Source organism: Onychomys torridus, chromosome 23, assembly GCF_903995425.1.
Source record: "Onychomys torridus chromosome 23, mOncTor1.1, whole genome shotgun sequence".
In the NCBI taxonomy this organism is placed as follows: Eukaryota; Metazoa; Chordata; class Mammalia; order Rodentia; family Cricetidae; genus Onychomys; species Onychomys torridus.
In genome coordinates this window covers 12,397,620-12,425,538 of record NC_050465.1, presented here as the reverse complement: position 1 = coordinate 12,425,538, position 27,919 = coordinate 12,397,620, and the positions used below count along the sequence as shown (strand labels likewise).

The 27,919-nt window shown below is 38.3% G+C and overlaps 1 protein-coding gene across 1 annotated transcript in view; it reads left to right on the top strand.

The window, feature by feature from the left end:
• Positions 1 to 27,919, top strand: part of Slco4c1 (solute carrier organic anion transporter family member 4C1) — a 59,474-nt gene that overhangs the window by 14,968 nt on the left and 16,587 nt on the right. Inside the window, exons 3-8 of the mRNA XM_036173710.1 lie at positions 16,758 to 16,940; positions 18,153 to 18,249; positions 20,733 to 20,854; positions 22,810 to 22,928; positions 24,075 to 24,219; positions 24,589 to 24,784. Coding sequence (XP_036029603.1) covers positions 16,758 to 16,940; positions 18,153 to 18,249; positions 20,733 to 20,854; positions 22,810 to 22,928; positions 24,075 to 24,219; positions 24,589 to 24,784 — 862 coding nt within the window. The remainder of the gene's footprint in view (positions 1 to 16,757; positions 16,941 to 18,152; positions 18,250 to 20,732; positions 20,855 to 22,809; positions 22,929 to 24,074; positions 24,220 to 24,588; positions 24,785 to 27,919) is intronic.

Genomic DNA, 27,919 nt, shown 5'->3' with positions numbered 1-27,919 from the left:
CCGAGAGATTCCTTGAATGTGGTTATTCAATTTTCCCAGCAAATTTAATTGAAAAGTATTGTCCATTGTATGTTTTTGGCAGTTTGGTTAAAAAATCAAGTGGCTGTGTACAGATTTATTTCTGGGTCCTTTGTTCCATTCACGTGTCCATTTTTTGTGCCAGTATATTGCTGTTTTTGTTTTCATGATTCTGTCTTGAAATCAATAACTATGGTATCTTTGACCATATTTTGCTCAGTTTGACTGACTATCCAGAGTCTTTTGTGTTTCTATATGAATTTTGGAATTGATTTTTCTGTTTTGGTGGAAATGATTATAGGAATTTTGAGTAAGATTTGACTGAATCTGTAGATTGGTTTTGGCAAATGAACCATTTTCACAATATTAATTCTACTGATCTGTGAGCATGGGAAGACTTTCTATCTTCTAGTCTATTCTTTAGTTCCTTTATTGGTACTTAAAGTTTTCATTGTTGAGGTCTTACATCTCCTTGGTTAAGTTCATAGTAATTATTATACATATGTTTTACTCTATTGTGAATCAGGGAGAGAACACTTCAATTGAGAAAATGCCTCTGTCAGACAGACTTGTTGGCAAGTGGTCCTGGGAGGCATAAGATGGCAGGCAGAACAAGCCGAGCAAATCAAGGTGGTGAGCAGTATTCCTCCATGGTCTCTGCTGCAGCTCCCACCTCAAAGGTCTTGCCTTGAGTTCCTCCCCAGATTTCTGTTCACGCTAAACTGTAAAGTGAAATAATCCCATTTTCTCCCTCAAGTTGTTTTTGGTTGTGGCTTCTTTATCACTGTAATAGAGAGCAAACTAATTTTTTCTTTTTTAAAAAAGATTTATTTATTTATAATGTATACAGTATTCTTTCTGCATGTATCCCTGCCAACCAGAAGGGAGCACCAGATCTCATTACAGATGGTTGTGAGCCACCATGTGGTTGCTGGGAATTGAACTCAGGACCTTTGGGAGAGCGGACAGTGCTCTTAACATCTGAGCCATCTCTCCAGCCCTGAGCAAACTAATTTTTAAAATAGTTTTCCATCAGTCTCTTAACTTCAGCATGAAAAGGATGTACTTGTTTTGTTAGACTCATGCAGAAATAAGTTCTTTTGTCTTTGGAAGGGATTACTTAAGTAGCATCCTACTTTGAATTTTACTGTCTGTGTTGGTTTCTAGTAAATAGAAGCATAATAAATTTTATATTTTATCTTGTACCTTGTGAATTTATTGACCTTATTTTTTACTTATTGAACTTACTTTTTGGACTCTTTAGTGTTTCCTATACAGACTCTGCCTTCTGTAAATATTGATTGATAGTTTTGTCTTTTTTTTTCATTTTTATTTTTCTATTATCAGTTTGATACAGTACAAATTCTTATCCTAATAGTGAAATGTTTCACTGAGGCTTGCACAATAATTGAGTAAAACCAAAACTTATAAGGCACAGTCATCCTAGGGTCCCCCTGGCTATGTAGCCTCCCTGGTTCTGTGGGTTGCAGTCTAATTGTTCTTTGCTTTATATCTAGCATCCACTTATGAATGAGTACATACTATGTTTGTCCTTCTGGGTTTGAGTTACCTCACTCAGGATGATTTTTTCTAGTTCCATCCATTTGCCTGCAAATTTCATGCTGTCATTGTTTTTCTCTGCTGAATAGTACTCAATTGTGTATATGCATCACATTTTCTTAATCCATTCTTCAGTTGACGGGCATCTAGGTTGTTTCCAGGTTCTGGCTATTACAAATAATGCTGCCATGAACATAGTTGAGCATGTATCTTTGTGGTATGATTGAGCATTCCTTGGGTATACGCCCAAGAGTGGTATGGCTGGGTCTTGAGGTAGATTGATTCCCAATTTTCTGAGAAACTACCATACTGATTTTCCACAGTGGTAATACAAGTTTGCACTCCTAACAGTGGAGGAGTGTTCCCTTTGCTCCTCATCCTCTCCAACATAGACTGTTATTAGTGTTTTTGATCATAGCCACTCTGACAGGTGTAAGGTGGTATTTTAAAATACTTCTTTTTTAACTTTCTTTTCTTGCTTGACTAAACTGGTTAGAATGTCCTGATTAATTTGAGTAAGAGTAGTGAAAAATATTCTCATTTTATTTTTGAATATTATGCCAACATTTCATCCAAGGGCAAATTTTAGTTGGTAATTATATGTAATTTGTACAATGTACTTCTAAGTTCTAGTTAGTAATTTTGTTTTGTTTTGTTTTTGAGACAGGCTTTTCTCTGTGTAGTTCTGGTTGTCCTGGAACTTGCTTTGTAGATAAGGCTGGCTTTTAACTCAGAAATCTGACTGCCTCTGCCTCCTGAATGTTGGGATTAAAGCTGTGTACCACTACTGTCTGGCTCTATTTAGTAATATTTTGTCAAGAACATTTTTATTTCTATTTATAAGATATGCTATTTTCCTTTATTTCCTGTCTGTTTGGTTGTAATTTCAGAGAAGCATTGGGTTCATTTGAAAGTGCCCTTGTATTTTAGGGAAAAAAATATCTAGAATTGCTTTTTGTTTCAGGGGAATAGAAACAGGATCTCTATGAGTAGGCTGGGATGGCCCCAAATTCATGGTGATCCACCTGGCTTTGCCTCCTGATATTTAGAATTGATTTGAATTTTTAATATGTGTATTAGAATTCACTAGGTAAAACCATCATACCATTCAGATTTTCGATTGAGACTTTTTCAGTTTTTTTTTTTTTGTCCTCTCCTCCCAAATGTTCATTTCCCTGGCAGCTACAGGGATATTCAAATGTTCCCTTTGTCTTGTCCCTTTTGTGGGACTGATCCATTTCACCCACAATTTCAGATTTATGTATAATAACAAACTCTTCTTTAATTCCCTATTCTTTGTTGTCTTTACAGTCTGTTATGAAATCATTTGATTTTTTGATATTGAAAGTCTCTCCTGTGTGTGTGTGTGTGTGTGTGTGTGTGTGTGTGTGTGTGTGTGAGTGAGAGAGAGAGAGAGAGTCTCTCTCTAGCCTTGGCTAGCCTGCTCCTCCCTGTGTACATCTGGGTGGCTTCAGACTTGTGGAGATCATCTTGCATGCCCATCTCTCAACTTTTGCTTGTTTACACTTCTTTCTGATTTAGCTTCTGGCTTTTGCAAGACTCTAATGGGCTCAAGATGGTGTAGGTGGTGCTCTATTATTATTACCAGATGAAGAAGTCCAGGATCCCTATTGGCCTTTACTAACACCTATGATGGAAAGAGGTTCCTTGTTGAGTGGATGCTCAGGATCTATACAGAACACTACTGAGAACATGCTTTCTGAGCAATAAGAGTGATTCTACTGACATAGAGAGGGTGTGCTGGCCTTGTTCTCGCTGACTATGCAGAACATCCTGACTTTGCTATGTAGGGCTTCCTCTTTTGCTCCCATAGAAGCAAAGGAGATGGATGAAGCAGTACTAGATAATGGACATCTCAGCCACCTGTGTGGCACCAATTAGCCTCGGGAGTGGGACTCTTGACCTTGCTGGAGGACAATTGCTCTTAGTTTCCTTTGTCCTCTGGGTTTTGTTCCAAAGTTGTGATAAAGAAAGCAAAAATAACATCAAAGGAACCACTCTCATGTCATTTCTTGGACAATCAATATCATTAGCCAGTTGGTCTTCAGCCTCAGAGTCTTTTTTTTTGGAGCTGAGAACCGAACCCATGGCCCTCTACTACTGAGCTAAATCCCCAACCCTCAGAGTCTTCTTATAATTGTTTAGTAGTAGTAGTAGTAGAAGTAGTAATAGTAGTAATGAGTCTTTATCTCAGCAGCCAGCTCACAATAATGACATGGAGACTTCTTATTAATTGTGAAAGCTTGGCCTTGGCTTAGGCTTGTCTCAACTCGCTCTTATAACTTAAATTAACCCACTTATATTAATCTACATTCTGCCATATGACATTGTCTCTCTTCCATCTTTTTTTTTCTTGTTTTCTCTTTTTTTTTCTCTTCCATCTTTTAGCTCCTATTTTTTCTGTGTCTCACTAGTGACTCTGCCTTTCTTCTTTCCAGCATTCTTCCTCTGCCTAGAAGTCCTACCTATACTCCCTGCCTAGCTAGTGGCCATTCAGCTTTTTATTACACCAATCACAGCAATACATCTTCACACAGTATACAAGTATTCCACAACACTTCCCCCTTTTTGTCTAAATAAAAAGGAAAGGTTTCAACTCTAATACAGTAAAACTATATACAATAAAAACAATTATCCAGTAAGAATTACATTTACAATGTTCAATCCATTTGTATTTTGCAAATTCAAAGAAAATACTCCATTATCTATCCTATCTTGGTGAGTCCAAAGTATTGTGCCTGATTTACTTTCTATCAAAACTACAGAAAACTATAACTAAAGCTAGCTATCTAATCTTCAACCCCATCAGAGACCTGAAAGGATATAATGTTACTTGATTAAACAGGAAGTACAAGGCAAACAACTTCCCACACTAAGAAATGACAGAGACATCTGGCTGACTGGACAGTTACCTCAAGGTTCTTTCGCAATGTTAGGGCATCCATCTTTGGCCTATAGGCCTAGAGTATCTAACAAACTTCTGTGAAAGAGGAATTTTGAAGGACTCCCCTACCTCATCTCAGTAAATTTCGGCTGTCATTTTATTTTGTGTTCTGCATGTCCAGTTTGAAAAGCACACTGTCAACAGTTGAGGCAAGTGCATTTTCTTGCCCAGTGGATAACTTTGCCACAATGAAAGCAGCTCCACATGGAAGTTCTTTGATGCCCATCATCCTTTTTTGAAGTAAATTGGTACTGCCAGGAAGAGACATGTCTCATTGTCATGAAAAGCCTTAGGTTATTAAAACATCTTTTTTTTTTTCCCCAAGACAGGGTTTCTCTGTGTAGCTTTGTGCCTTTCCTAGAACTCACTTGGTAGCCCAGGTTGGCCTTGAACTCACAGAGATCCACCTGGCTCTGCCTCCCTAGTGCTGGGATTACAGGCGTGCGCCACCACCTCCTGGCTAAAACATCTTAAATGCCATATTTTGTAGGTCTCTGAAGTGTTTGAAGATCAGCTACTATCTAAAATATATTTGTTTAACCTTGAAAACATACCTAACATGACTACAATTTTGACTTGCAGATGACTAACCTATGTTTCTTAATTATACAATACATTTTTAAATGAGCTGCATAGGCACAATACCTTAAACAAGGGTAGAAACATATATACAGTATAGCAAAAATAACCTTAAATTTGTATCATTTTACAAAAATACCTTAAACAAGAGTAGAAACATATATAGAGTATGTTCTGACAAAAATAATTTTAAGATTGTATCAATATACAAAAATCCATACTAATGTAAAATATTTGAGATTAATAGTTGCTTTTTAAGCCTGGCGGTGGTGGCGCATGCCTGTAATCCCAGCACTTGGGAGGCAGAGGCAGGCAGATCTCTGTGAGTTTGAGGCAAGCCTGGTCTACAAAGTGAGCTCCAGGACAGCCTCCAAAGTTACAGAGAAACTCTGTCTCGAAAAAACAAAAAAACAAAACAAAACAAAAAAAAGTTGCTTTTTAGTTTAAAGTAGATTCAATAATCTACTCTTTTATCCTATAATTTCTATATTGTCTTTCTTTTTCAGAAAGAAATATTTGAGTTTAACCTCCCTTGCTTAGTTGTTTTTTGTTTTTTTTATCATGATCATTAACTTTCAAATAACCCCTCTAAATGATGATTAACATCTACCAAATGACCAGAAACTACCAGCCACACATCTTGGGAATGTGGATGTCATGTTTTCTAGACTGCTTCTTGTTGTCTGTGGGTGGCAGCATCTTTTGGGGACCCTGAGAAAATTGGGATAATGGTCAAATCCTGGGAGAGATAACTGTATCATTTGTTGTCTAGTCTCTGCTGTGATGGGAAAGTGTAGGGCTTATCTGAAGTCCTGGTGAGTGTAGTCTGTGAGGCTAGGCCCTTTCACCTAGCAACTTTGAAGTAGTTCTGGATGCAGAATTTTGAGGAAACTTCATCAGAGGCATTCTGAGTGGCTGGATCACCCGGGCTACTTGTCTTCATTGGTGTCTGGTCCTTTTGTTCTGATAACACACAAGCTTTTAAAGTTAACATACATATCTGCATTAATACAAGTATGGAATGTGTAGTGTGTACAAGTCAGCTAAAAATGATTTTCTCTCTTATGTTTGAGCAGGTAAAAGGCATCTGTCAACTTTATAAGTCCATTTGGACTGTATAACCAAATCTCTATCTATGCCATATGAAATGATGGCATATAATAAGTCACTGTGATTCTGTAGCCAATAAGATTTATCATGTTTCATCCAGTCTCAGAGCTGTTCCCATGCACAGGGATCAGCATACACATCATCTGTCCTGTAGTCCTTTCTCATATCTATAGCCAAGATCCTCAGGAGGTCTCCCCTGGTCAAATCTGATCTCTATTAACTGTGAAGGAATCTATAGCTTTTAGTTTCCTGTGTAAACAAAGGCATAACCTCTGCAACACATTTCCTAATTTCCATACTGAAGCCTAGACATCTAAAGTATATAGACTGGTTTAATTCAACAGTCCCTTCCACAATCCAATTTCTCTCAGCAGATGCTGTTTGCTCATCAGCATTCAAAAACTTCAAAGTTAATAAAGCACCATACAGGATCTAGATGGCCCTGTGCATTTCTCATACTTATGTGGGAATTGTATATGTGTGTGTGTGTGTGTGTGTGTGTGTGTGTGTGTGTGTGTGTGTGTGTATGTATGTATGTGTATGTGTGTTTTGATATGATTCTATTATGATATGATATGTATATATCTACATATGATATATACATATACATGATTCTATTCTCTTTTCAAGACTTTGTTATTTTTAAACTATTTTTTCTATGGCTGTCTATATCCATTTTTTACTGTATCTGTTTAAAGATTTTCTTGGTCTGGTTCACTTTACTGTGAACCTACAACCTTCTCTGACCACATGAGCCAAAACTTAAGCCTGCCACGGAGCTCTGCACATGGTGCTGGCTGGCTCAAGCCTACAGGCAGTGGCTGGGAGCCATGTCTCTGTACACCACAGCCTGCCTGAGAGATGCTGTGACTAGGAAGCAGCAACTGGCCTTGTGTTTGTGCTGGGAACATTTTTTAAAGCTTTCTCAGGTCCTATGTGGAAATATGTCCCCCACGTTGAACACTCTATGTAATGAGTCTTTCTCTGTCCCACCAGCCAGCTACCAAATAATGACATGGAGACTTCTTAGTAATTATGAAAGCTTGGCCTTATCTTAGGCTTTTATCAACTAGCTCTTATAACTTAAATTAACCCATTTATATTAGTCTACGTTGTGTCATATACCTCTCTTCCATCTTGTAGTTCCATGTCTCACTGGAAAATCTGCCTTTCTTTTTCACAGCTATTAAACCAATCACAATAGTACATCTTCATACAGTGTACAATTATCCCACAACAATTATTACTTGGGTTTTTTGAGACAGGGTTTCTTTATGTAGCCTTGGCTGTCCTAATTGCTTTTATTATATACAATGACTTTTATTGTATTTGAGGGGAAATGGGTGAGAGCATGTGTATATTATCTTCACGGAAGAAATCCTCTGTCTGCTTTATCATTTCATCCCTAGCATTTTGTAACATTGGTAAAATGTAACTCTTTGAATGTATTTATGGTGTGACTGAATGAAGGACCTGTAATCTACAGATACATTGGCTTATGTATTAGCAACAACCCCGAGATGGCTCTAATCATGCCTATTTCAAATTTACTCTGTGTGTTTTTCATTAATGAGTAACAGCTGAAGTCTAGCCATCTTTATCTGAAGGTTGAGGTTGGTAAGGAACTTTATTACATCCTGTAAATTGTAGAAGAAAGAAATGACCAGTCAGTCTTAGGCTCTCAATTCAATTGTCCTGAAGTGACTTAGCTCACCTCCACATTTTACTGTGTAAAGCAACTGACATGTTAAATGCTATATACGCTAGTCCTAGCATCAATGGAGTAATGAAATTTATTTTCCTAGGGGAACAGCAAATATTTTTTGGATAATAAACAATTCAGCCAACCATGTAATGAAATGCTAACTTTGAGTAATGTGGTGCTTTAGATTTTTTCAAAGTCAACACACAACAAGATTGGACTTGGACTGGTAATTGCTGAAGTTGATGTTTGCTCCACAAAGTTTAATCTTTACTCCTGTCCATTGTGTTTGTTTTTAATCTTTCTATAATCAAGAGCAAAACATAGTTATTTTCATAACACATGCACTGCAGAAGTAGACAAAGAGACACAGTTCTTGAACAACCACATTGTAGTGTAAGAGGTCAGCAAATGTTTTCTATAAGCCTTAGGTCTATTCAGTCTGTTACAATTGCTTAACATTGTTGTTGTCTCAAGAAAGTGGACCTAGCAACACATTAAAAAAGTGGGCGTATTGTGTTTCAATCAACTCCTACATATAAAAGCAGTCCAGGGGCTGGAATGGGGTTATAGTTTACCTTCTCTGGCCTTTGTGACTGCGGGTGTTTTGACTTCAGCAGTGCTGAATTACTTCTTGTAGTATTTCATCTGCTAAAGGTATTTGCTAGAAGATGAGTTCACTAGGCCCAAGAACAGACTTTTTTTTTAAATTGGTATATTCGCCATGTATTGTTTATAATTGCATTTTGTGTCTAAACATATTCTGACTTTTTTGCATTTATATCATTTTTTTAAATGTTGTTCTAATGTTTAGTTCATACAAATTTGTCAATTATTATGTTTGACTCTTGTATCATTTCTGCTATTTCTGGATCAGTCTTTTAGCAATGCAGGAGTCATAATGGCTTATGTTTCTCAGGGGTTAAAGTTTATATGGTTTTATAAATGTTTAAAAAATAGAATAAACTCATAAGGCCTTTGCTATAAAGTCTCATTTAAAAGTGTATTCTTAGAATAAACATTGCTTTTCAAAAATAAATTCACAAAAGTGCTACTGAATGCTCATTGTGCTAAATGCTCATTGTCTGCCCACTGTGACCTTAGATACAAAATGATGTCAACCTTTAGAAGCAAAGTTCCCACATAGGTTGCAAGGAGTGGAGTAAATATCTAAGTAGAAAAATTGTAATTCTGATGACAAAAAACAAATCTGAATTTTTTATATAGTAGATTCTTTTTTTTTTCCAGAGCTGAGGACTGAACCCAGGGCTCTACCACTGAGCTAAATCCCCAACCCCTATATAGTAGATTCTTAATGTTTTATAACATTGGAAGCCTAAGCTAGTTTGTGGACCCAGAGTCCTTAAACTATGGAGAAGGCAGATCTTTTTGAAGGACTAGAATTGTAGGATATGTTGAGTCTCCCAGATCTATCTCAGAAAGTTCTGAAACGTTTTCGTTTTGAAGCTGCTAAGAAGGAATAGAAACATTCAGACTGTTTACAACCAGACTATATATCCTCGGGGGAATAAATAACTCAGTCACCCCATCAAAGATTTGAAAGATGTAGGAATGATTCTGAAAACATTATCTCTCTTTACCACATATTTGTGCAGTGCAAACTCAGGACAAAGTAATGGAGAACAACTGTCAATCACCTCGAGCACAGGCAGGTGGTCGGTGGTACTTGTTGCAGGTCCAGCTCCAGCCCCAGAGTTGGTATCTTTTCTGGAACTCTTTCATGCCCTCTTAGACACCTGGTACAGTTTTTGGTACTACTTGTTTTCTTTTAACTTGTTATTTACAAAGACAGGGTGGTTTGCTTTTCTGTAGAGCAATACTGTAGCTGGAGTTTTCTCCAGTCCTGTCTGGCCCACAGTCAGGACAAATTTCTCTCACTCACCAGTTCCACAGCAGGTTAGACCCAACAGAGTAAACACACAGAGACTTATATTGCTTACAAACTGTATGGCTGAAGCAGGCTTCTTGTTATCTTGTTCTTATATCTTAAATTAACCCATAACTATTAGTTTATAAGTTTCCACATGGCTCGTGGCTTACCGATACCTTACATCTCGCTTTTCATGGTGGCAGCTGGCAGCATCTCTCTGCCTCAGCCTTCTACTTCCCAGAATTTCCCCTTCTCCTTATCCCACCTATACTTCCTTCCTGGCTACTGGCCAATCAGTGTTTTATTTATTAATCAACCAGAGCAACACACTTAACATATAGAACATCCCACAGCACAATACAATCACACTGTCATCACCTTTTTTTTTTAATATAAGATCTTTATTGACAGATAATTCACATAGTATATAATTTTCCTGTTTGCACAATTTGATAGACTTTTGTCCAGCATCCTCATAGGCCCATGTCATCACCCTTTTAAAAAAAATAATACTTTTGTTCTTTAAGTTGTTTGTTATGTTTTATTTATTTATTTTGAGTGTACAGGGCATTGCTTGCTTGTGGAGGCCGGAGAACAGCTTGCTGCAGTCAGTTCTACTAACTACATTGTTTCTTGGGATTGAAGTCAGGTCATCAGTCACCAGCCAACAAACATCATCCTTACCCCAGTATTATTTTAATCATCCTGGTTTCTTTTTTGCCATAAAATTCTGCTGTAGACAATTAGCCATGTCTGCAGACATTTTTGATTATAGCTATTAGAGCAGAAGATGGTTCTGCTATCTCTAGAGGAGGATCAGTGACAGATCTCAGCATCATGCAATGTATAGGAGATCCCTCCAGAGCTAACAATTATTTGGCCTCTAGTAGCAATAGTTCCAAAGATGTGAACATTTCATTAGCCCACAGAATGCCATGCTGGTCTTTCGTATTGATAGCATTATGCAAATTGGATTTGATGTACTGAAAACAACTAGTAACATGTATGCATGCCAGAAGATGAAGGACAAACCAGAAGTCATTTAAGTTCTACAATAGGAGTTAAATTTCTAGGACTTAGCATCTGGACCCCATGATAGTATCCATTATTTGCATTGCACACTATGTTAGAAGCACACCACTTAGTATTGCTTGGAGTCTGAAAACACCCTCTCAGTCTTTAGGCATTGATTAGACTTTGGATATATATGCCTACCAGGTCTTAGTGGGATGGGACATACCTCAAAGTTCTTTGCCAGAGGATGGCTATGTTTTTTTGCAGCACAGGTGGATGTAGGCAGTTCCTGGAAGGTTTTCATGAGGAAATGAGTGAAAGCAGTTTTGTCTGCTTGGTGCAATACCAACCTTTCGTTTCTTTTTGTATGACAGGCTGCACTGGCCTGTACTTTGGGGCCTTGTAATTAAAACAGAAACCTGTGTGGGTCACTTCAATAATTTGCGATGGGAATTTCAAGGCATTTCTACCAGATAAAATAACAAACATTTTTTTCCAATGCTGAAAATTGAACCAAGGGCTTTGAGGATGCTAGACAAACATTCCACCATACTGTAGTCCCAGTCCTGATAATGAGTTTTGGATAATAACATTGCCTTGGACTAGCCATTGAAGAAGAACACTTCCTACACAAGCATGAGGACCCGAGTCCAAATCCCATCACTTGTAAAAAGCAAGATGTGGTCATTCATTGGTCTTTTTATCCTAATGCCATGGGAGTTGGAGACAGAACAATTGCTGGGATTTCCTGATTGCCAAATCTAGTTCCAGATTCAGTAAGAAATCCTGTTTTGAGGGAATAAGGTGCAGAGTGGTGAGCAGGTCACTTGATGTCCTCTATGGCTTTCCTATGCATCCCCACTTTCCATGTGTCCTAAATGTGTATATAACACAAACACACAACACACACACTCACATGCATAATAATAATAAAAATAAAAATAGCCTGGTGTCTTGAATTCAATGGGTTTAAAACAACATATGCAGGAAATAATTTAAAGTATTAGATAATTCTGTATATACTCATGCCAAGAATTAAATGCATCTATAGACAAGCTCCATTGAAATAATTAAATTATCTTGGATTTTTTTTTTTTTTACTTATAGTGTTACACTTCTCACTTATAGTGTTACACTTCTCACTAATATTTTTTTCCAAAGTATGTCCAATAAGATGTTGAATATTAGTGGAGACCAAAAAATAGTTGAGTACATGAAGAGACTATATCATGGAACTTTATCAGATTATATATATATTTTTTTTTTTTGGTTTTTCGAGACAAGGTTTCTCTGTGTAGCTTTGTGCCTTTTTCCTGGTACTCACTTGGTAGCCCAGGCTGGCCTGGAACTCACAAAGATCCGCCTGGCTCTGCCTCCCAAGTGCTGGGATTAAAGGTGTGCGCCACCATCGCCCGGCCAGATTATAATCTTAATTCACTGGTTACATTATAAGAATGGAGGCACAAATACCCAACAACTTTTTTCCACTGTTGTCTCCAGAAATTGCTTAGTTCTTATGACTCATGACATGCAATGTGCAGGTATGCTGTGCAAAATTGCAGTAGTCCAAACATGCCTGCATGTTGAAATTAATTAACATTGCTGTAGTTCAGCGATATATCTCCTAAACACCTACTCAAAAAAGAAATGAAATCTATATATTGAAATTCTTATTTGTTAATTTGAATGTCATTTTCTTAAATTGGGTCTTTGGGTGTTTTGTCTTATTGTTTCAGGGCACCATCTACTTTGCTCACATACATTTCCTGTGTCTTTTTTTTTTTTTTTTTGAGCTGAGGATGGAACCCAGGGCCTTGTGCTTGCTAGGCAAGTGCTCTACCACTGAGCTAAATTCCTAACTCCTCTTTTTTTTTCCCCCTGCTTTTGTGGTCTAGTTGCACGGGATTCCCCTTTCAGCCACATGTCCCTTCCTGTTTGCCATGCTCCACTCTGTGCCACTTTCTGTGGGGTTTTCAATTTCCCTTTCCTGGTCCAGCCAGCACAGGTAGCTCCCCCTTCACATTTCTTCTGATGCCTTGTTTCTGCATTGCTGTCTTTTACATTCAATATTTGCTCCAACTGCTTCATTTCATGATGAAATGCTTTCACATTTTTTATCTGCTCTATGAATTGTGAGGACAACCTCCTCAGTGTTAATTTTTTTTTTTTTAAATAGCATCCTTCTGTAGATGCAGTGGCATCTCTTTTGAAAAATCCCTTCATGGTCCAGGTTAGGGCCAAGTTAGGGTTAAGTTCTTTGAGGAGGTGCTGGCCAGGCTGCCATCCCAGGCAGGTGGTCTATGCAGACAAAGGCTCTCAGATTTTGATTCCCACAAAGGCAGTCTGCTGAGGCATCTATGGGATTCTTTGTGTATGTGCTTCTCACTCTACCTTCCATATTTTAGAAGTGATACAGTATAGGGATCCTCTGTGGGCACCCTGCACCTCTTCTGTTGCAGACAGTATAGGGATGCCCTGCGGGCAACCTGCATCTCTTCAGTTTCAGGCAGAGCCTGTCCACATGAATGTGGAAGTGTGGCTCCCTAGCTTCAGGAAGACAGCATTGTTCCTGTATCTTTTCTAGGTCTTCCTTCACCAGCTGCCTTAGTGGAAAAGGTCTTGGTCTTGAGCGAGGTGCTTAGAGGGAACTACACACAGAAGATCAGAGATTATTTTTGTTTATCACATTTTATAGGAGTCTGAATTACTAGTAACAAGATAAGTTAAGGGATTTCAGGAGTGGAACTAAAGAATGAATTAAGTTCCCCAGGCCAGAAGATCCTACGGTGACTTGGGGATGGTCAGATGTAAGCAAATATAGTAGTGTTTCTCCTTCCTTAGAGTTCTGGTTAGGAGGTGGAAAGCTGAGACAGAGGAGGAAAACACACACACACACACACACACACACACACACACACACACTAATATGTTCAAGCAAGCAAACAAGTCAAAGAATGAGGAAGTGGGGCTGCTTTGGTCTAAGTTAGTTATCTTGATACACCTGCTGCAGTAATTAAGGAGTCTGGTTTCTTTCTATAATGATCCTCTTCAGGCTTCTCCAGAGCTTTCCTCCCCCAATCCTCATAAGAAACTCGACCGCGAGAGTGGTTTTATGGCCAGTGGCCATCCTTTCCACACCTGCCTGTAGTAGGTGAGCCTAGGGGAAAGCAGTGTCCTGCCTGTAGGTTGTTAGGACAAATGCCTGGAATTACAGACCCATGCAAGGGTGGGGGATGGGGGGCTTATGGGGTTTTCAGTGGTAAGGGTTGGCCTGAGCACACATGTGTGGATTCACTTGTGTCTTTATGCTGAGGACTTTGCCAGTATTAATACATAGAACTGGCCACTGGTTGTTTCCTTACAGAAAAGACATACTTATTTTACCGCTACTGGTTTTCTGACTTCATAAATGGTATAGAGGCTCCCTCTTGTGGTTATTGTTAAATTGCACGTTGTTTTCTGTTTTAATTTTTTTCTTTTCTTTTTTTGAGCTGAGGATCAAACCCAGGGCCTTTGCTAGGCAAGCGCTCTACCACTGAGCTAAATCCCCAACCCTTACATTTTTTTTTCTGTAATGTAATGTCACACATTAATGGAACGTAGTGAAAATATGTGTGTACAATATGTAATAACTACAATCAGCATTTTCACCTTGTAAAGCATCTGTCATGTATCTTTGTGTTACTTGGGGACCATGGGTCTCATTTGCTGGTTCTTAGTCCTGTTGATACAAGCCATTTGCAAATGGACTCAGGGGAAAACTCAAGAACCATCTATGAGAATATGAGAGAAGAGCAACCCGGGAGGCAAACTGCTAGGAGGAAGAAGGTAGAAGAGCAAAGACCGAGACTTGGCTCTGGTAGACGCCAGGAAAGCAGGCAGGTCCAGCTATGGAAGTTACTGCAGCTGAATGGCAGGGTGATCTTCAGGGAGAGTAAGAACTTGTAGGTGTCAAGTCTAGTGGGCTTCAGATTTGGGCCAGTGTCTGAAGAGAAGAATATGAAACATTATGCTTCTTCCAAGAGAACTCCGAGAAAGAAGTGGCAGGCTTAGCAGTGAGGTCTCTAAGTAACTGCACAGACCAAGGGCTTTGCTTCACAAGTATCACCTTTCTTCAAGGATGCTCTGGCCAGGTGATGAGTAGGCTCATATGGATTAATCCTTACAGGAGGGGATGACAGTCTTGTAATATTTGGGTCAGATAAGAGTAAGATAAAAACTCCACAGAGAAATTGTGTCTTGAAAAACCAAAACAAACAAAAAGAGACTTAGGTCTCCCCCCTCCCTCTCTCCCTTCTCTCCCTTCTCTCTCTCTCTCTTTCTCTCAACCAAAAAAATCACATAACACAGTAAAGACAATTGTAGAAAAATCAAACTATACGCTGAGTGTGGTGCACACTTTTTGTTTGTTTGTTTGTTTGTTTGTTTTTCGAGACAGGGTTTCTCTGTGTAGCTTTGTGCCTTTCCTAGAACTCGCTTTGTAGACCAGGCTGGCCTCGAACTCACAGAGATCCACCTGACTCTGCCTCCCGAGTGCTGGGATTAAAGTGTGCACCATAGCCTTTAATCCCAGCACTCAGGAGGCAGAGGCAGGCAGATCCCTGAGTTCAAGGTTAGCCTGGACACCTGATGGAGTTCTGGAACAATCAGGACTAACTATACAGGGAAACTCTGTCTCAAAAGAGAGTGGTGGGGAGGAGGAGGAGAAGAAGGGAAAGAAAGAAAGAAAGAAAAGGAAACAAGAACAGACAAAACAAAACTGTATATAATGAAATGTTTATTCACTTTAAACCCATTAACTTTTTCCAAGGGTCTTTCATGGTGGAAAGTCCTGCATCATATTCCCTGTGATGCTTGCTCTATGTCCTTGGCATTATAAACCTCTCTTCATTTAGTTTGGAATATGTATATATTTTCTTATTCTAATTGATTACACATTTGTTTGATTGCCTTTGTATGACTTTCCTATCTGTAACTTGCTGTCTCACCTTTTATGTCTTTTGAAAATTTTAAAAATTTTTGTTGTTTTCTGTGTATCCGTGTTTTTTTGCCTGCCTGTATGTCTGTGTACCACATACATGCCTGATGCCTGTGGAGGTTAAAAGGGACCCTTGTGAGCTGACGCGTGGTAGTTGCACATTGAACCTGGGTCCTCTGCCTGAGTAACAAGTGCTGATTTACTATGGAGTCAACCCTCCAGCCCTCACCAAACAAAGTCTTAGAGTTTTAGATTTTTCTTATTTATCTATACGTGTCAAGTGTATTGTTCCCCTTGTAAGTCCTCCAGCCTTTACTTCCCTTTGCCTGTTTTATTTTCTAGTAGGTTTTTAAAAATTATTATTTCTTTTTTTAAAAGATTTATTTATTCATATATTTATATATATATACACCAGAATAAGGAATCTGATCCATTACAGATGGTTGTGAGCCACCATGTGGTTGCTGGGAATTGAACTCAGCACCTCTGGAAGAACAATCAATGCTCTTAACCGCTAAGCCGTCTCTCCAGCCCTATAATTATTATTTCTATTTTGTGCTTTCACAACATCTCCATGAGCCCATTAGCCTATATCCTGAGCTCTGGACTGAAGCGGTAACTGCATTTTTTACTTTTATTTTTATTTTTGGCCCCATATCATCACCGACATACTTAAATTGGTTGTCTGCAAACTTCTTAGATTCAAATCCCAAGTAGTATTTCTTGATATTCTCAATTTTGGTATGAGAGTAATCCCTAAATTTTCTCATGTAACTTATCTACCTTTTGGATTGTTTGTTTTTATATGTACCTTTATCCACTTTAAATGCAACAAAAATGAAGTAATTGGGAGAAATATCTTAGGCAAATGTAATTTGTAAGTAGATATTGAAGGTTTTGGCTAAACTGTAAATTCACAATTTTTTTCCTTCCATTAAAGATACTTGCTTAACAGAAGGGAATGGCACCAGATGTGCGCCTTCAACCTCTTTGCTGTCTAACTACTTGTATGTCTTTGTCCTGGGACAACTGTTGCTTGGGACTGGAGGAACTCCACTCTACACCCTGGGAACAGCCTTTATTGATGACTCTGTGCCCACACACAAATCTTCTCTCTATATAGGTGAGTGACCTCTTCGCATCATTTTGATTTATTGTTTGTTCACTGTGTAGGGGGAATTGGAGAAGAATGGGCAACATATGGTTTCCATCCCTATCACTAAGGGAGAAAAAAAACAAACAAACAAAATGAAGGTAACTGTAATGTCATGGGCATTTCATTTAGGTAAATGTGATTGTATTTTTGTTTAATTGTTTACTGTTCTACCAAGTCGGTTACTAGGATGCACCGTGGTTTGGTTGTGGTCTGTCCTGAACATGCTGACCTATATGAATAGGTGGAACCAGGTCGGCTGCTTCCATCTCAATTGTGGGCTGTGTAAACCCCAGGGGATTTTACTGAGGGCATTGAGTGTGTGTGTGTGTGTGTGTGTGTGTGTGTGTGTGTGTGTGTGTGTGTGTGTAAGAAGTTTAGCAGCAAATAAAAAAGTTTAGAAGGTGCCCATACAGTACATTTCACTTTGCAAATGCTTTGTTATATATGGCGACAATACAAATATCTAATAGCCAGTAGTAAACTGTTTACCTCTATTGCTAGTAAAATTGAGACAGCTAACTAGGAGTCATGACTAAGGATGAATGACTTGCTTTTAAGGAATAGGCTTATCTCCAGGCGGCGGTGGCGCACGCCTTTAGTCCCAGCGCTCGGGAGGCAGAGGCAGTGGATCTCTGTGAGTTCGAGGCCAGCCTGGTCCACAGAGCGAGTGCCAGGACAGCCAAGGGTTTACATGGATAAACCATGTCTTGGAAAACAAAACCAAAAACAAATAGATTTATCAGCATCTCTAGTTGTTAAATTCTGGGACACAGTAAAATAAAGAAGGGTTTCTAAGAGGATGCGGAGTGGCGAGACTCCTTACCTCACCTTGTTTTCTTCCACAAGGTTGTAAACAATAATCACTGCTAAAAGGAAAACAGTGTATGTACGATCCTCGCCATCAGTTACGCTACATACACAGATTTGTAATTACTGGGTTTAACTGTTATTGTTATAATCCAGTGGTTTTTATGGTAAGTCATTATTTTTAGACTCCTTGACATAACTGTTATCCAAATGATACCTTTCACATGATATACTTTTTAAAATCTCTATAATTTTCATGTAGGTCTAGTCATCAAGAATTTTCATTAATAACATATATTTCTTCACTGTTGTTAGAATGTTGAACAAAGCTGTTTATATGACTATTCCTTAATGTCTTTAATCTTTTCCTAGGAATTGGATACTCTATGTCAATCTTAGGCCCTGCCATTGGCTATGTGTTGGGTGGAAAGCTGTTGACAATGTACATTGATGTTGAAATGGGACAAAGGTAAGGCAATATCTGTTTTTCTTTTAAGTTTTCCTTCTATTTCAGTAAAGTGGATCTCATTTCTCATTCAGAATATCATGGAGGATTTCAGGAAATAAAACAAAGGACACATTTTTATATGAACACCTAATGCACCTGCATTGCTTTCTGGATCTCTTAGCATAATAATATATTTATTACTAAATAAGGATGTCTAATAGAATCACTGGTGATTTTTAAAAATATACTTTATATGCCATTTGTGTCATTCAAGAATAATTCAGCTAGGTGGTGGTGGCACATGCCTTTAATCCCAGCACTTGGGAGGCAGAGCCAGGCAGATCTCTGTGAGTTTGAGGCCAACCTGGTCTACAGAGCAAGATCCAGGACAGGCACCAAAATTACACAGAGAAACCCTGTCTTAAAAAATAAATAACTAAATAAAGCAAAAACAAAACAGAATAATAATTCAATTAAGATTAGCTTATCTGTAGATTTAGCTGCAGATAATATTAATTAACATTAATTATCTTATAAGTATCTGAATGAGAATAGGTTCTCTGGCCATGTTATTAAAAAACAAGACACTCCATTGCTCTCATAACCAAGGTACTCAAGATATTTAACATTATTTATCCAATACTTACATTCTACCCAGCACATTTGTGTTAGTTTATATTACATGTTATCCTATTCAGTTCCCCAAATAGTTCTATTCAGCGGTAGATACACACACTGGTTAGTAAGGGGGGAACACATGAATTGCAGTACATCTTTTGGATTTGAACTCCCTGTTGTCTTTGGATTGGCTTTTCCTCCTGAATAGAGAAGCTTCTGCCCCAATGTGAGGCTCCTTCTTCCCACTTCCCTACCAGAAGTCACCTGCACAGTGCTTCACATGATGGCAAGGAGTGAATGGATGACCTAGTGTGTGTGATTGGTCTCTGTGATGCTGCTTCTGGGTTTCTCTTACAGACAATATAAAATGTGTCCAGGGGTAGTCCCTGGGGTAGGACTGTTAGCTCTTAAAATCAGGTATTTGAATATGGGAGAAAGACTGACAGAGTAACGTGTCTGGGGGAAGGTCTTATTGATATGAATATGAAGAACTATTATAAAAAATTTAATAAATCATTTCAGAATAACAATTTAAAGAAAGTGTTCCAAAAAACAAACAAACAACAACAAAAAACAAACAAACAAACAAAAAAAAAACAAAAACCAGAAAGGGGTTGGGGATTTAGCTCAGTGGTAGAGCATTTGCCCAGCAAGGACAAGGCCCTGGGTTCAATCCTCAGGTCTGAAAAGACAAAAACAAAAAACAAAAACAAAAACAAAAAAAGAAAGTGTTCATTGAAGCATACCATATGAAACTTGGTTTTTCAAGACAGGGTTTCTCTGTAGCTTTTGGAGGCTGTCCTGGACTAGCTCTGTAGACCAGGCTGGCCTCGAACTCACAGAGATCTGCCTGCCTCTGCCTCCCGAGTGCTGGGATTACAGGTGTGTGCCACCACTGCCCGGCCTATATGAAACTTTTAACATTGATCAGTGATTTACTGTAAGATGTATTTAGTTTACTGCAATAAATGAAAAAAAAAAAAAAAAAAAAAACTAAAACTAAATAATGTATAGAAATTCTGTGTATGTTTTAAAATATTTGTCATGTTTATATTTGCTATTGAATACATTAAACCTTCATTCCATATTTGCTGTTTTATAAAAGATTTATTTATTTTTATTTTCTGTGCATAAATGTTCTGCCTGCACAGTTGTCTGTCCACTATCTGTGTGTGCAGTACCAGAAGTGGCCAGATGAGGGCATCAGATCCTGGGAACTTGAGTTAACAGGTGGCTGTGGGCCATCATATTGCTGCTGTGAATTGAACCCAGGTTCTTTGTACGAGCAAGAAATAAATGCTCTTCACCACTAAGGCATCTCTTTAGCCCTCACTTTATGATGCTTTCCAAAGCACTATTCTTTTCCTTTTTTTATTAAATTTTTTTATTCATTTTACATACCAACCCCAGACCCCCTCTCATCCCTCCTCCCACTCACCCCCATCCTTCCCACCTCCAAAATACTCCCCGTTCCCTACTCTGAAAAGATAATGCCTCCCATGGGGACTCAGCAAAACCCAACATATTCCATTGAGGCAGGTCCAAGCCCCACCCCTTCATCAAGGCTGTGCAAGGTGTCCCACCATAGGCCCTCTGCATAAGTGAGGCTTGTGTAGCTTGGTCTCTAAGCACCCCTGGCAGTGGGATCAGGATTTATCCCTGGTGCGTGAGCTGGCTTTTGGGAGCCCCAAGCATTAGTCTTAAGCCTCATTTATACCTCTATGTCTCTTATCTATTTTCTGACTCATTGTGATGGCTTCATTACAATTTTAAAAACAGCCTAACCTTTGCACCTGAATTATAGACATCTGATTGTTATGACTGAGCTCTAATTAAGACTGAATTAATTTTGGCTTTTTTTTTTTTTTTTTTTTTTGTCTTTCTAGTTCTGATGTCACTGAGGATGATCCACGGTGGTTGGGTGCTTGGTGGATTGGATTTCTTTTAGCTTGGATCTTTGCTTGGTCTTTGATAATTCCTTTCTCCTGTTTTCCAAAACATTTACCAGGTAAATACATCTCTTTTAAGTTCCAAAAGTTTTATTGTAACTTAGGTTGTTTTCAAGATGATTAACAAGAACTATGGAATATCCTATTTGTTTTATAGAACTTCATTGTTGGCCAATGCATACTTTTAAAATCTAACGTCTTAGAACATATTCATAGTGACATTAATATTTATGGATTATTTTATTCCCATGTATGTTTAGTGAGTACTAAGTCCCTTTTACTAAATTTGTCCTTTGTGCTTTATCTTAATTCTTGCCTATGTACATGGAAGATACAATTGTAAGCTATTATCTCATGTTGAGTTGGTTATTCATTTCAAGGATCAGTCTGTGTTAAATTATTCAAGCCAATTACTGATAGTTGTACAAGTACTTACTTTTTAAAATTTTCTTCAAACTCATTCTGTCCTATATTAATTTATAAACCATATTTCAATACTAGAAAGTCTTTGAAAAACATCTTAGTAGAAATGAATGTCCATTCTTTTATGGGTTCTTGCCTCTGAAGCATTTTTCTCAAACTTGAAGGCATTTATTTATTTCCATTGCCATTTGCAACAAAGCTTTTGGAGTTTGTATGGAAGTGTGTAGAGATGTATGGAGATCTGTGGAGGTGTGTGAAAGTGTGTAGAGGTTTGTGGAAGTATGTAGAGATGTATGGAGGTCTGTGGAATTGTGTGGAGGTGGATGGAGGTGTGTGGAAATGTGTGGAGGTGTGGTATGTGGGTTATGTGGAAGTGGATGGAAGTGTGTGGAGGTGGGGGGAAGTGTGTAGAGGTTTGTGGAAGTGTGTAGAGATGTATGGAGGTCTGTGGAATTGTGTGGAGGTGGATGGAGGTGTGTGGAAATGTGTGGAAGTGGATGAAATTGTGTGGAGGTGTGTGGAAATGTGTGGAGGCGGGTGGAAGTATGTGGGTTATGTGGAAGTGGATGGAAGTGTGTGGAGGTCGGGGGAAGTGTGGAGGTGAATGAAGGTGGATGGAGGTGTGTGGAGGTCTGTGGAAGTGTGCGGAGGTGTATCAAAGTGTGTGGAGGTGGATGGAAGTATGGAGAGGTGTGTGTGGAGATGTAGAAGTGTGTTTGTGGAGGTGTGGGGGTAGGTGGGTAGAGGTGAATGTGAAGGTTGGTGAAGGAGTGCATGGAGGTTTGGGGAGGTGGGTGGATGTGGGTGGAGGTGTGAGGAGATGGGAAAAAGAACACTTGATACACAGGAAGCAGGTGAACTCATTGGTGTCTTTATCATCCTGGGCCATTCCATTATAATATCACATGATGATGCTTTCTCAGATTTATTCACAGAACTATGCTTTAAACAAAGGGCCACAATGAAAGACAACAAATATAACTTCACTTTCCAAGCATGTGTCTATCATTTTCTTTAGTGAATGAAGAAAAACAACCACACATGTATTTTGATCTATAAAGACTGCCCACCCCCTCAAAAAGAAATCATTTCTGTTTTCAGATTGTTATCAGACTTCAAATGAAGAATAATATATGTTGGGAACAAAACTGTGTCATTAAATTAAAATTCTTTGACTAAACATTAATGTTTACACAGATTGGAACTCTATTTGTTAGTTTGGTATTCTTGTTTTTTGTTGTTATTGTTGTTTTGTTATTTTAATTTTTAAACAGGGTCTCACATTGCAGCCCAGGCTGACAGTCTGGCCACAGACTCATGCCAATCCTTTTGGCATAACATCCTGTATGCTGAGAATATAGATCTGAGCCATCACACCTGGCTTCTCTTCATGAGTGTGAATTCATTTTACCCTTTAGCACAGTTGAATGACACACATAGATATTTCACAACTTCAGTAACAAGAAAACTGAACACTAATAGAACTTACATACTCAGAGTGTACATCAATTAAAGGGTAAGCATATTTAAAAAGTGATTGGTGAAATGATAAATAGTAAAACAAGCATATTTGCTCCACCCCAACCCCCAGGAACAGCAAAAATTCAAGCTGGCAAAATTTCCCAGACTCATCAGAATAGTAGTACTTCCTTTCAACATACAGATGAAAATTTTGGAAAAAGTATTAAGGATTTTCCAACTGCTGTGAAGGTAAAATAGAATCTCTCTCTCTCTCCTCTCTCTCTCTCTCTCTCTCTCTCTCTCTCTCTCTCTCTCTCTGTGTCTGTGTGTGTGTGTGTGTGTATGTGTGTGTGTGTGAATTTCCCCCCACAGTCTCATAGTAACACAATACTTACACATGTGTACATATTACATACACATGTAAGTAAAGGCACAGGCACCCTCACATTTTATAACTTATTTTCTTATCTATTACTCTTGAAGCTTTTATATGCAACTCAGATTGAATGCCATTGCCCTTTGAGCTCCAGAATAGAATAATTGAAAGAGCATGATTTATTTCACTGAGAACATATTCAGCAGTTCCTCATCTGTAGTCAGTCACTCCATGCTATTTCCTTTCTGCCATGCATTGATCAACTGTCTGTGAACTTAGCTGGCTTTAAGCCTCCTTCCTTTTGGATCATGCATCCTTATTTTCAATTGTCTCTGATTATTATTTCCTTTTTTCTATCGGAAGTTGAGAAGTCCTAAGTTAGAGTTCCTCCCTTGCATGGGGTGGAAGATTTTCATCTATTCTTACCAGACAGCTATGCTCACGGCTACACCACCAATGTTCTCATCTGTCCTTCATACCTGGAAACTTGGTGCATTAGGCCAATTGGCAGTATAGATCCCTATGGAGTTACTTAACTTCATACCTATCTAAAGGTCCTTAGTTACTGAGTACCATAATTATGAAACAATATTCATCCATGCTCAGTTTTAAGTTCCCCATTTAGTGGATGCAGAACTTTAAATCTATTTTAAGTAACCTGATAGGGGGTGAATTTATAGTTATAGATACTTACTCTAATCCTAGTAAAGAGAACCTTCCCAAATGGGCTTTTGCCTCCTCCGCTGGCCCCTTGAGGTCAATAAAGGCAGAAGGACCCAAGTAGTGAGTCATCTATCAATCCCCTAGGTACTCCACATACAAATGTCCTCATCTGTGTAGTGTGTGTGTGTGTGTGTGTGTGTGTGTGTGTGTGTGTACATCTATCAATGAACTGAAATTATATCTTCTTTCCAGAAGGAAACCCTGAGTTTAAATGCTTGCATTTTCTTATGCTGCTGTGTTAACGACACACTTTGTGCTCTAATCAATTATTTACTTGGACTGTATTTTTCCCTTAGAATTTGCTGAGGAATTCTGTCTTTATATGTTTAGTTTTATCGACTACTTCTGAAGCACTAGTTACTACGGGATTTGCCACGTTTTTACCCAAATTTATAGAAAATCAATTTGGAATAACATCCAGCTTTGCAGCAATCCTTGGAGGTAAAAGCCTTTCTTTGTTATCACGTGGTATACTGAGTCTAATTAAGCACATTGTTTATATTGGGCGAGTGCTTCCTTTGATAGTTCACACTTTGAAGTTTTGGGTAGAAGTTTCTGATTCTCTGAAATCAATATTCTGTGCCAACGTAAGAGACAAAACTGGGTTAAGAATACGTTAATTCTGTTAAAACTTAGTTTTATTCACCTTCCACCACCTGTACCTATGATACTTTTTGTACATGTGTTCTTATGTTAGGTAATTGCTTTTTTCTGTGGATGCCATGGTGGTGTTGGTCTTGATATCTCCCAGTTGTCTGTATGAGTAACTGAGCATAATTATGTGTTTTTCGTTATCTTACTTCTCATTAGGAGCTGTTTTAATCCCTGGAGCTGCTCTTGGTCAAATCATAGGTGGTGTTCTTGTTTCAAAGTTCAAAATGAAGTGTAAAAATACGATGAAGTTTGCGTTGTTTACATCTGGAGTAGCACTTGTGCTGAGTTTTGTATTTATTTATGCAAAATGTGAAAATGAGCCATTTGCTGGTGTTTCTGAATCATATAATGGGTAAATATATTTCAATACTTTTTACATTAATGTCAGATATTATCTGTGCATTTGCAAGTATCTCCTTTCTCAAAGCAGGTTGTTAGGAATTATCCTTTTAAAAAAATTGAGACACCTTTTGTTTGTTCATTTCAGTGTAAGGTTTTGTGGGATTTTTGTCTTCTTTGTTGCTTTGTTTTCATTTGAATATCTACTGCCCTTGTGAAAGTTGTAAGTTTTAATTAAGTTAGCAGTTTAAGGGCAAGGTGTTTGGCTCAGGGATTCAAAGAAGAAAAATATACAGAGAGCTTGTCTTGTAGGGATTCATATGATAGGGAAGAAGCACAGAATCGTGCTGGTCTTCTCCATCCTGTCCTGTGACATCCTATCATCAGAGTCCAATCAGATCCTGCTTCCTTTTGCTTGACCTCCCATCTGCTAGTACTCTTCCCTATCCTCAAGCAAACCTATTGTCTTAGTAAGTTGTTTTGCCTTGGATATTTTGTTATAGCTATAAAAAGAAGACTATGGCAATATCCTAGAGAGAATTTAACATCCTAATTCCCTATTAACTTAAATATTTTAAAATAGAAGCTATCCTCTTGATTTTCAAGACAGGGTTTCTCTGTGTAGCCCTGGCTGACCTAGAACTTGCTCTGTAGACCAGGCTGGCTTCAAACTCAAAGCCCACTTGCCTTTGCCTCCTGAGTGCTAGGATTATAGGTGTGCACCACCAGTGCCAAGCAGAAGTTATTTTTTTTTTAATAAAATTCTCTTATTTGGGGTTGAAGATATACTAAATATATATATAAGACTAAACCTGCATAATACTTACCATTCTATTTACTATGAAATTTGTGTTCATTTTAGAGAAATAAATGACTTCTTGTTCTGTCTTGCAGACAAGTTTCTCCCACTAGTGAGTTTTCTTGGCCAGGTTTGTTTTGTTATGAAATCCTGGGCCACCAGCACTAGATCAGATGAAAGGTCATAGCTGGGAGCCACATTGTACTGTTTCAATTACTTCATTACATGTGTATGTGGCTTTTGATGGAGGTGTCACTCTAGGTATGAGATTTCAAGATTTTGTGTACTACTGCATTACTATGACATTAAATTCATTTAGGAAAGTTTGCCAATGACAATAATCTTGATTTGTAGTTATATTCACGTGTCTGTCATTCCTTCAAGTTAATGTGATGCCAAGTGTTCTAAATAAATACATGTTTGGTTAAGCTCCATTACATTTAGTCAACATTTCTTTGAGCTTCCTCTTACAGAGACAGTAAATTCTTAATCTAAAAATGGAGATTAGAAAACAAAATACTGGGAGCTCTAGAAAGTTCTGTAGCATTCTCAAAAAGAGGTCTTTTCAAATTTATTTGACTGTCCTTAGGAAAGGCTTCATGACTTAAAAGCAAAACGAGGTTTAAAGGTTTTAAGGAGCTGAGAAAAAGGAAAGAAAGGATATGTATTTACCAAGGTTGTGAATGTTATTGAAAATAAAGGCTACTTTCAGCCACCAATTTGAGTGGAATTTGTGTTGTAAGTGTGGAAATAGCAATATATATATATACACACACACACTTCACAAGCCTAGTGTTGTGCCGCACACCTTTAATCTCAGCACTTGGGAGGCAGAGACAGGTGGATCTCTGTGAGTCTGTGATCAGCCTGATCTATATAGCAAGTCCCAGGGCAGTCAGGACTACAGAAAGAGTCCTTTTCTCAGAAAAAAAAAGCAAAGTAAAAAAGAGGAAAAAAAAATTCTTCGAAATTAGCATTTACTAGTTTTCTATTAAAAAATTTCCTTTTCATAACTTGTCATAAATTTTTATAAAAAAGATAGAAATTGACTGAAGCTTGATGATAAGCAATATATTTTCTTCTATCATTTCTGCTGTGCTTTTCATAATGCCATCTTACATTTTGTGTATTTTCAGTATGTGTTTATAAATAATACGACAAGTATTAGAAATTCTAAGTTGAAACTACTGTGTAACTTTGTATTACTAACTTTGAGTTGTGAGGACTGATTTTTGCCTAGTCTCCTTTCTGTTGTACATCATTAGTTTTCTGTGGGCAGAGACTGCCGCCCTTTTGTAATAAAATCATGTGCGATAAAGACACATGTGGCAGCATTCGGAAGGGCACAGTTGCAAAGAAGGTACTCCAGTGAGAAGGAAAGATGGCTTACAACCTTTTTACATTTGTTAATTCATTTGTGTGTGTATATGTATGTGGAGGTCAGAGAATGACTTGTGGGAGTTAGTTCTCTCCTAATATGTGGGTTCCGGACACTGAGCTCAGGTCATCAGGCTTGGTGGCATGTGCCCCTACTACCTCAGCCATCATTCCCACCCCTTACAATGTACCATTTGATTTCTATTTCCCAGAAACGTATTTTCTCCCTTCCACATTGATCCTCCTCCTTCACAAACTTCTCTGCTTACTACTTACATACCAACATTTTCCAGTTCAATAGATTGGTGTTTTGTTGTTGTTTTTGGTTTTTGGTTTTTCGAGATAGGGTTTCTCTGTGTAGTTTTGCGCCTTTCCTGGAACTCACTCTGTAGACCAGGCTGGCCTGGAACTCACAAAGATCTATCTGCCTGGCTCTTCCTCCTGAGTGCTGGGATCAAAGGCGAGCACCACCACCGCCCGGCTCAGTAGATTGTTTTTAAACACTTTGATGTTTCATTGGTTTATGTATTTTGCTTACAGTGCAGGAATGATGCTTTCTCTCTTGTCTGTGGCTCTGGTTCGCTCTTTCAGTTATGTTTCTCCTGTTCTGCATAAGATTCACTGGGTGAATGTGGAGTAAGTAGACCTCCCCAAACCTCTGCCTATCTCCTTAGATTTTGTGAATTTTTAAGAGTGAACACTGTAGATTATAACATGAGCCACAGTGAAGAAAATTAGATATGTCTACACTCTGTATGACATACCTTATCACTAGCTTGATTTTTGTTAAATATGCATGCAAATGGCTATTAAGATTTCTAATCTTGGGTCAGTTGTCTGACGATTTGAAACTCTTAATCTCGAGATATGTAAAACCATAGTGGTGATCCCTCCCTCAGAACTGGGTTCTCCTCAGCTAAATAGTAGGAGTACCTCTGAATTCCTTGAAATGGTGCTTTGTCATCTACCCAT